At 38.6% G+C, this 10,290-nt stretch overlaps 2 protein-coding genes across 2 annotated transcripts in view; both read left to right on the top strand.

The window, feature by feature from the left end:
• LOC112487389 (low-density lipoprotein receptor-related protein 2-like) overlaps positions 1-4,621 on the top strand; it is a 5,090-nt gene extending 469 nt beyond the window's left edge. The window contains exons 3-8 of the mRNA XM_025058016.1: positions 9-77; positions 1,913-2,029; positions 2,417-2,545; positions 2,925-3,094; positions 3,215-3,438; positions 4,070-4,621. Coding sequence (XP_024913784.1) covers positions 9-77; positions 1,913-2,029; positions 2,417-2,545; positions 2,925-3,094; positions 3,215-3,438; positions 4,070-4,280 — 920 coding nt within the window. The 3' untranslated portion in view covers positions 4,281-4,621. The remainder of the gene's footprint in view (positions 1-8; positions 78-1,912; positions 2,030-2,416; positions 2,546-2,924; positions 3,095-3,214; positions 3,439-4,069) is intronic.
• An 806-nt stretch (positions 4,622-5,427) lies between these two features.
• Positions 5,428-10,290, top strand: part of lrp2b (low density lipoprotein receptor-related protein 2b) — a 30,835-nt gene continuing 25,972 nt past the window's right edge. The window contains exons 1-11 of the mRNA XM_025057823.1: positions 5,428-5,734; positions 6,071-6,280; positions 6,522-6,714; positions 6,865-6,990; positions 7,076-7,206; positions 7,307-7,444; positions 7,801-8,079; positions 8,222-8,461; positions 8,564-8,686; positions 8,907-9,023; positions 9,624-10,001. Coding sequence (XP_024913591.1) covers positions 5,557-5,734; positions 6,071-6,280; positions 6,522-6,714; positions 6,865-6,990; positions 7,076-7,206; positions 7,307-7,444; positions 7,801-8,079; positions 8,222-8,461; positions 8,564-8,686; positions 8,907-9,023; positions 9,624-10,001 — 2,113 coding nt within the window. The 5' untranslated portion in view covers positions 5,428-5,556. The remainder of the gene's footprint in view (positions 5,735-6,070; positions 6,281-6,521; positions 6,715-6,864; positions 6,991-7,075; positions 7,207-7,306; positions 7,445-7,800; positions 8,080-8,221; positions 8,462-8,563; positions 8,687-8,906; positions 9,024-9,623; positions 10,002-10,290) is intronic.

Genomic DNA, 10,290 nt, shown 5'->3' with positions numbered 1-10,290 from the left:
TAATAAAGTGTGTGACGACAAACCCGATTGTCCAGGAGGAACAGATGAGTCCAACTCCACAGCACAGCTGACCTGCAGTACGTACCGGGGGTTTTTTTGTTTTTAACTTAGACATTAAAAACTTGCAAATATGAATGAAGCTGAAACAAAAACACAATTAGTAACAATATACCTTCTAAAATGAATGTACATTTTTATTCTAGATTAAATAATATTAAGATACTGAACTATTAATATTAAGGTAAGTCTTTATGGTCTTCAGGCAAAACTGCATGAACAGAATAAACATAAGCGGATGGGATTGTGTCCGTAAGTGACTTGCAGAACTTTTAAAGAGCCTTTTATTGAAGGGACAAGGGTTTTGCGAGTCAAGATTCACAGAAGTCAGCTGTCAAGACTCCAATAAAACATAACCTTTACATTCCTTATCATTTCCTTCACACATTTTTACAGCAACATGTCTCTGGTAATTATCTTGCTAATGATGGCTGTAAAGCTGCTTCTTGTATAGATAAGGAGCGGCAAACAGGCTTGTTAGACGATCTCCTACGTAGGCACAAAATGAAATACGGTTTTACGTTATGAAGTTAAATCTTATTATGGTATGCAGGTTAAATTTAAATACACGTTTCTCTGAGCCAATGGGATTTTGTTGTTTTTATTTACCCTATATAGAAGTAAAAATATATCCAGCGTTATTATTGTGTTTCAATAAGAAATGTAGCTTATACTTTGTACTTTGTATCATTTTTTGCAAAGATAATGGGACAATTTGTTTTAATGTATCCTAGTGAGTGATGGTAGTTGTGTTTTGGGGGTTTTGTTCTGTGGTTGGTTTTTAATTTAAATACATTGTACAGTACAAATGTAACTAAGTATTAAGTTACTCGTATATATACATATAAATAAATATATATATAAAAATGACGCTTGACCAGTGGTGTGGGGAAAATTTTCCATGAGGGTTGCAGTACCATGTTTTCAATGTATATTCACCAATTATTTAGAGGGGCGCTGTTTTACACATCATAACCCGAGGGAATGGCGAGACGAGACAACAATGTTTCTATTAAATGGCGGTTATATTCTGGGTTTTTCCAAGTTGATAACCTATGATTTGCTGCATGATTCTGGAATGGCTTTATTTCTTTGAACTCTGAAGTATTTCGGCATTTTAAGGTCTATATTTACAACTTGAAGTAGCTCGTTAGCTTAGCACTTGTAAACTAACCACACTTAGCCTCACTGTGAAAAAATGCCTGACAAATAGAAGTATTGTCCAGTTTCACTTATTTTATCCGACTATAATTTTGTATGTAACTTGTCTTTGAGGACAAAAAATATTTATTATTCATTTAAGTCTCAATATATTTGACATCATTGGAAATCCCCTGCGGTGCATTTCTTCAGGTAAGACAAACATAAGTTCACAATATGGCTGCCCAAGATACTAAAGTGTAAAACTCCCTGTATTGTGTTGTGAGTTGTAAGAAGTAGAAAAAACTGATACATTTAAAACTGAAACATTTAAAAACGTATTAAAAAACTTATTTCATCATTTGTTCTGAATTTGTTGTTTCTCACAATGCAAATGGAAGACAAAAAACAAAACAGCATAACAAACAACCCAGTTTACTTCCTGTGAGTGTTTGCTTGAATTAGAAAAAACTGAAATAATATCTTTTCCTTATTTAAAAAGTTGTTTTTAACTTTGCTTGAATTAGAGCATTACAAAGAATAAAAAAACTGAAATAATATTTTTTCCTTATTTAAAAAGTTGTTTTTAAACTGACTTCAGTTAGTTGAGGTCATCATCACATCTACAAGCACTATTGTCCACTAATTATTTTATTTTATTTTTGCCCTCAGGCCTTGATCGCTGCTCTTTATTTTAACCACCTTTTGCCCTCAGGCCTTGATCGCTGCTCCACTTTGAGCTGTGAGTTCCACTGTCACCCGTCTCCTCAAGGAGGCTCTTGCTACTGCCCTGATGGTTTTGTTGTAGCCAATGACAGTCGTACCTGTGTCGGTAAGTTTTGAAATATTTGGCTCTTTGTGGATCTATAATTATGTTCAACTTCTGTTTTTTAAATAGGTTTTCTTTTATAGATTTAGAGTTAAGGTTGGTTTAATGCAATTTTATTAAATTATTCAACTTTGTTATGAACATATTCTTCTTATTTATTTCACTATCCTTTTGTTTTTACTACTACTCCCTTGGGATGGACATTTTCAGTTATTTTACCATTCATAATCGCTCACTCTTCGATAAATAGAACTTGAGAATTGTATTTGTATTTAGAAAAAGTGGGGGGAAAGGACATTAAGGTATTTATATATTGATATGTTTAATTGTACTCCAAGTTCTTCCAGTTCTTGACCAGACATTGGAAACCACTGTTTGTTTCACATTCAGATTATAATGACTGTGAAATCTGGGGAATCTGTGACCAGTTGTGTGAAGATCGTCCTGGAACGCACCATTGTAGCTGTGCTAATGGATATTTTTTGGAGCAAGGTCATGTCTGCAAAGCCAACGTGTCAGGTACAAATTAGATATTAGCTTATTTCCAATTGCACAGTGTATTATAAATATCTGTTTATTTTTACAACAGAAACGGAAAGTCCAGTTTGAATGTCAGCTAGGAAGGACATGGGAAATACTGGTTTACCTTAAAGAATGTTTTGCTATTTTTGATTTAGTTCAGATTAAGTGTTTAGCACACTATATAATAGATGTGACTTCTTTTGCCATTGTTTTCCCATATATATATTATTCCCTTATATTAAACAAGTAACAAAAAATACAAAATTATAATAATTAATAATTTGCTTCTATTTGTCTGTAAACCACCTCACATCATTTAAATCGTAAATTTAATATTTGATATTTGATTGATATTTGATTCGTGTTATTTTTTCAGGTGGATTACCACAGCTCATCTTTACAAATGGTGGTGATGTGGAAATAGCAGATATACATGGACGCTTTGTCAGAGTTTTGGTGCCATCCCAAGGCAGGGGTTATGCAGTGGGTGTGGCCTATAATGCGCACAGTGAAATAATTTTTTGGAGTGACACTTACACCAAAAAGGTCAGTGTCCTGTCACTGTCAGATGACATTTACATTTTTTATGTTATTGTGAAATGCTGCACAAGGGGTTACTGTATAGTTCTTTTCTTCAAAGGCATGAACTTTGGTTTGTTTTGCTAGGTCTATTCTACAAACTACAATGGAGGAGACATTAAGGAAGTTCTAAATGCTGCAGTTCATGATGTCCAAAACTTGGCCGTGGACTGGATCAACTTTAAACTCTATGTCTTAGAAGCCAGGGTTGAGCGTATTGACATGTGTGAATTCGATGGTAGGAATCGGGTCACACTGGTCGCCGAAAACCTGGTGACACCACATGGCCTTGCCCTGGATCCTACAGTGGGGTGAGTTGACAAGACAAGATAATGCCTTGTCCAGATATATTTATTTAAACATCAACATTTAAATCTACTTGAAGTTGATGAAAAATTCTAGATTTCAATATGTCTTTTTTTGTTTTATAAGACTGTAAACAATTAAATATTTTATTATGATTAATCACAGAGTAATTTTGGATTAATCATATTAAGCCTGGTTAATCATAATTAATCCAGATATAAATACATATTCCTTAATATGACAAATTTCTTTGGAACAAAGGACACATCAACAGTTAAAAGCATGTGTTTCACAGATGTTTTTGTGACTAATCCGAAAAGAATTAGCTATTGGTTTTCACTAAATAGAATAACAAACGCATTAATCTTGACAGCCCTACTTAATTGATAATGATGATGTCACATCCAGAGGTACTTTATTGTGCTTATGGGAGAGAATAATCCTAAATTGTAATGATTAACTTCAGCACCGAAATAGTTCAAATATGAGACTCAGACACAACAGGACGCTAATGTGGTTTAAACAGTAGATTTAGAAATTTCAGGTCTGGGTAGAATGCTAACTTTGTAATAAGTAACATTACCAACCCCACACCGCAGAGTATTACATAGCTGATTTGTGATCTCTTATTTGCAGCTACATGTTCTTCACAGACAAGGGTATTTCCAATGAGCAGGTGAAGCTTGAACGTGCCTTCATGGACGGCAGTAATCGATTGGAGCTGGTGAAAAGCAGACTCGGCACACCAACGGGAATTACCCTCGACATTGTCACACAGAGGGTCTACTGGTCTGATAGCCACTTTGACACCGTGGAGACAGTAACGTACAATGGGTTGCAGAGGTAAACGCGTCACTAGAGCTGTCGTTGAAGAGTTAATGACATCTAGAGCATTGTTTCCCAAAGACTGGGTCGCGTCCCTCAGGTGGGTCGCAAGAGATTTTTTCATTTTGGGTCGTCCTGCATCATTCCCAGGAGTTTACGAATAATGTCTATTGACTTGGGTCACGACGGTAAAAATTTGTGACTTTTAAAATATGGGTCCCCAGAAAAAAAAGTTTGGGAAACACTGATCTAGAGAGTCGACTTTCCTTTGACTTAAATTGTACGTCTAAAATAAACATTTCCAACATGAATGCAACTTCTCACAAGACACATTTCCACCTTAGCTGTGGATTTATACTTCTTTAAAAAGATTAGAACAATTTTCCTAAGCTACATTGTTTTGCTGAGAATTATGATTTCTAATCTATTCAATTGCATCACATACAGATCAACTGAAGCAATTATTAGGATTATTTATTAACAAAACAACTTTTACAAAAATATCACTTACGAATTGCACTTGCATTGATCCGTTTGCACCTGTTTAGATCACTAAGCACAGATATGGCATGGGCCCAATGATAAATCAAAGACTTGTTCTTGATTGTCAGGAAAATAGTTCTTAATGGCATGACCCAGGCGCCACATCCGTTTGGGATCGCTGTGTTTGAAAACCACGTATTCTTCACCGACTGGACAAAGATGGGTGTGATGAGAGCAAACCGGTTCAATGGCAGCAATCCATCTCTCCTCTACCGCACTGCAAGTAGGCCGGGTCATGTTGTGGTTTCACATCCTGTCCTTCAGCCCTTTGGTAAGGAAATGAACCTTTATTCTTCTTTTCATGGAACTCTCTGGATCTATTCTGTCTCTGTGACTAAATTCAAAATTACAACAATATTCTTACTATATTTTGTCATTTATCATGTTAACTTCGTCATGTCTTGCACATCAACTCCTATAGTAGTGTGTGCAGTAGTGATTAAAGTGTGGCAAAAGTAGAAACAAACTCAAGCAAAAGCAAGTAAAGCCAGAGCCGAGTTATAATAAGTGGACACCAGTGGGTCGGGGACCAGTACAGGTACTGGTACCCCCGTAGTATAGCAAGAATAAAAAGTTAAAATTTACATGTTCTAGTCTGCCTGTTATTTTGTTTTGGAACAAAACAATTGCAGATTTTTGTTTCATGCACCAGTACTAGGTCAAACGTGTTTTGGCAAAAAATGAGTGAAACCCATGTGGCTGGAGAGCTTCATTCCTTTATAAAACATTGATGCTGTTAACACTGCCATGGGAAAATGTCTCAGCTCTTTAACATCCGTCTTGTTTTAACAGTGATGAACCCTTGTGGCAGACACAACGGTGGCTGTCACCACATTTGTGTTTTAAGTCACCGCACCGACAATGATGGCCTCGGATTCCGCTGCAAGTGTCGCCATGGTTATGACCTAAACACTGATCTTCGCACTTGTTTCAGTGAGTACAATTTCAAAATCATTCATTTATGTCTTAATAACAAGTTTGAATTTCAGAATCATTCATTTATGTCTTAATAACAAGTAAATAAATCCAAAATATGTATCTTTTTAGTCTTCTTTTGGCTTTTTTATTTGGACCATTTTTTAAGTGTAGCAACAGATACTTGGCAGATATTCCAAGTTGTATTATCAGTATCAGCGTTGGACATGAAGAACTTATATTCGGCCATATCTAATTTTAACCACAATCACTACCATGTTAGGTACTTTTGATTTAATTATGGTTTAAATCAGAGTAGCTGGTAATAATGCGCTCCTCTCGCTGTTACAACAGAGCTAAAGAGTTACTTGCTGTTGGCCACCAGTCTTGCGGTGCGGGGAATCCCTCTGAACATGTCCCTGCAGGAAGACGTTACTCTGCCCCTCACAGGGCTGGGAGTGTCCTTCTCTGGCTCAGCAGTGGAATATGACACCAACGAGGAGACCATTCTCTACAATGACCGCTCCGCAGGCCTCATCTATAAATCAAATCTTAATGGCACAGGTGAGTTTCAAATTAAACGTTATCACACCATGAACATGTGCTATCTTTGGGCCATAGTTTCTATTTACTAAAAAAAAATATTATTATTCTCTGTTATACAATGGTTGCAGAAAAAAATCTACTTTTGTGGCCCCAGTATCTCTAGTAGTAGTAGTCACTGATACCGTAGCTTCTTGTCTGATCTTTGTGGGGCCAGCCAGCTCCATCTGTACCCTCCTAAATATTATATGTCTTTATCCAGTTCAACAGATATTGACAGGCTACAGAGTCGGAACAGTTGATGCCATGGCTTATGACTGGACCAGCAAAGTTTTGTTTTGGACCTCAAGCAGTTACAGGACGGTGTCAGCCTTCAGGCTCACGGACAAATCCAGACGAGACCTGGTTACTGGCCTGAGGAATCCGAAAGGAATTGCAGTGCATCCTGGTGCTGGGTAAGTGAAACCGTTTTATCAGGCAGTGACATTGGCTGGAAATCAAGGTGCGTCCAAACCTCAGTTTTAACCCATAGTTAGGCCATATCATTATTTTGATCATCTTGGCAATTGGAAAAAATACATCTCCCTTTGTTATCATGTCAACAGCTACTTGTTCTGGTCTGACTGGTACCGTCCAGCTGTCATCATGAGAGGCTTCACTGATGGCAGCAACGCTGTTCCTCTGGTCAACACAACTCTAGGTTATCCACATGGACTCTCTTTAGACTATGTGTAAGGCCAGATGCATATCTGATTTTTGTCATGAACTACCATTTTTAGGAGCAGTAATGAATGACATTTAATTCGTCTGAGACAGGACAGACAGGCTGTATTGGGTCGATTACCAGTTGGACCAAATTGGTCACATTGGTATTCAGGGCTATGACAGAGAGACCTTCACCAACCTGGGTCAGATCACACAGCCCTACTCTTTAACCATTTATGCTGGTAAGTTCCTTCATTTAATTTACCGAGATTGCAACCATTTATTCCCTTTTTGTATAACAATGTGATGTTACTTAACCGTTACCCATTTTGTGTTTCATAGATTATTTGTATGTTGCTGACACACGGACCAAGGCAATATTCGAGATGAGGAAGCGGGACGGCGGCGGAAACATTATGGTCAGACAAGGAATCAATGGTTTAATGAACATTAAGGCCTACACAGCTGACTATCAAAGCAGTAAGTTCCCTCTGATGAAGCTACGACATACTACATACAAAACGATGGGGCGTTATGATCGTATTTTAAAGTGCCACAAAAAAATAATGTGTGTACGCTCTGTATTAGAATACAATAGAATAGTCCTTATTGTCATTGTAACACGGGGGTACAACGAAATTAGATCAGTGTTGCCTGTTGCACATATGGGCAATATTTCTAAGCTATATTTATTCAAATATTCTTATTTTCTATATTATAAATGAGAAAAAATATGCTAAAATGATATACATTTGTGATGTCAGAAGTGATGTCATTTTTAAAATTTTTTTTGCACTAATTGCAATATTTCAAGTCATCTCTTATTCTTCTAACAGCAATCAAAAGCCAGTGTAACACGGTGGCCAACGGGCGCTGCAGCCACTTTTGCTTTCCTACTCCGTCGTTCAGTCGAGTGTGTGGCTGTCCGTACGGCATGAAACTGCAGCCCAATCAAAGAGACTGCATCAAGGATGATTCCATTGTCCCCCCGGACAACCTCTGTGGAGACAATGCCTTTGAGTGTGATGAAGGACGTTGTCGACCTAACTCCTTCCGCTGTGATGGAATTGTAGACTGCATAGACAAGACTGATGAGACCAACTGTACAGATTCAGGTAAAAAAAAAAAACAACCTGATGGTCATTTCACATTTCTGCAGTGCTTTATATTTAGTGATTCCAAATCATTTTTTTTTTTTTCAAAAAGAAATATGAGATGAATGTTTATAAAAAAAACGTCACTTTCATGTGTGTCCAGGTGCAACTTGCTCGCCGTATGCATTCACGTGCAACAACAAACACTGCATCTTGAAGCGCTGGCACTGCGATGGTGTTGACGACTGCGGTGATGGTTCTGATGAAGTGAACTGTCCCACCCGTATCCCCACCACATGCGCAGCTGACCGTTTTACCTGCGACAACAACAGGTGTGTTTCCAAGCAATGGTTGTGTGACGGTTACAACGACTGCGGCGATGGCTCTGATGAACACAACTGCAGTGAGTTTGAAGGCTGCCCTTCCATTCGCATTTCAGTCTGATTTAATGTACGCACATGGTTCACATAGGGTCTAAGAAAAGCCCTCTGTCTGTGACCGGCAGATTCAACAATCACGACTTGCCCACCTTCTTATTTCCTGTGCCCTGACCATGGCTGTATCCACAACTCCTATGTCTGTGATGGAGATCAGGACTGTCTGGATGGATCTGATGAGAAAGACTGTGGTAGGAATGACTTTAATAATTTAGTCATAATGTTACATTAATCACTTGGCTAACAAATGTGTGACAGTTTGGTAAAGTCAAATAAAAAGGAAATGAAAAGGATGGTCATTTATGACAGGAATAGTAAAAAACAGTATAACGACGTAACATTGTAGCGTGTGGATAAATATAGTATGTGATGTGTTTGTGGTTCGTATTTCTTCTTCTTTTTCATGCGAAGAATTCTCTTGTGCATCCTACGAGTTCGCCTGTGCCAGTGGTGACCAGTGTGTCAGTACCAGATATCAGTGTGATGGCGTGTATGACTGCAGGGACCATTCTGATGAACGAGACTGCCGTAAGCCCCGCTATGATTTATGCTACCACATGTATTGTCAACATCAGCAACAGTTCAGGAACTGGTATCAAAATCTAAACTCAAGACCATTTTTAATAAGTAAGGTTTACACAACATTGGGTCATTTGTGAAAAGCATTGGTCCAAGTCCTACGTTTAAAACCAGGGTCAAAGAAGTTGTGAGATTAATTAGTAAAGTCTGCTTAATAATTAATAATAATAATTAAGTCCTTTATTTGTCCCACAATGGGGAAATTCAAAATATGAGTCTTTTCAACCCACATGGGCTGCTACTGGAGGTGCCTTTCAGTATAAGGTTGCAACCCACACAGGTTGCCACCAGTAGCACCAGTAAGTATCCAGTGTTTCTTCTGGGGCTTGAACCCCTTCTGCATGTAAGGCAGATGTGTAATGTGGTTCCTGCGGGGCTTGAACCCCTTCTGCGTGTAAGGCAGATGTGTAAAGTAGGTGTTATAACCGCTGCACTATGGAACCACTTAATCTGTGATAATCTCTTAATCTCTTTTAACCTGACTATGCTTATTGATACATTGGCGAACACCACTGCAGTCGTGACGTTGTATGTTTTGAACCCCTACAGCCACCATAGGTCCAGGCCTCTGCCACAACACTGAATTCCAGTGCCAAACGGACGGGTTCTGCATACCTGGCGCTTGGGAGTGTGACGGCCATCCAGACTGTGAGGACGGCTCTGATGAACACAACTCCTGCCCACCTGCCACCTGCAAGACCAACTACTTCCAATGTGCCAACAAGATGTGCATCCCTCCACAGTGGGTGTGCGATGGTGAAAATGACTGCCGGGACATGAGCGACGAACAGAACTGCCCCACCCCTCCTTTTAGTTGTCCGTCTGGACAGTGGTTGTGTCCCACTGACCAGGTGTGCATAGACCTGGACAAAGTATGCAACGGTCAGAAGGACTGCCCTAATGGAGCTGATGAGTCACCCATCTGCAGTGAGTATGATAACTGAGTAACATTGTGGTGGAATCATGAGTTAATCTATGTTGTTATGATGTCTCAGCAGCAGAACAACCATTTATTTGAGTAACACTCTACAGTTAGCTACGGTCAAACATTCATCTTTTTCATCATGGAGGATGACGGACCTCAGTGAAAGAACTGTTCTAGCAGGATAATAATATCTATATTGTGTACATACTGTGTACATAGAAATGTTTACCTGTGTCTGCGTTGGTGTTTGTCTTCTAATATTCCAGTATTGATATCAATACCACAGTATTC

The sequence above is a fragment of the Cynoglossus semilaevis genome, chromosome 8 (assembly GCF_000523025.1).
Source record: "Cynoglossus semilaevis isolate Cse_v1.0 chromosome 8, Cse_v1.0, whole genome shotgun sequence".
NCBI lineage: Eukaryota > Metazoa > Chordata > Actinopteri > Pleuronectiformes > Cynoglossidae > Cynoglossus > Cynoglossus semilaevis.
This window is presented reverse-complemented; position numbering and strand designations above follow the sequence as displayed.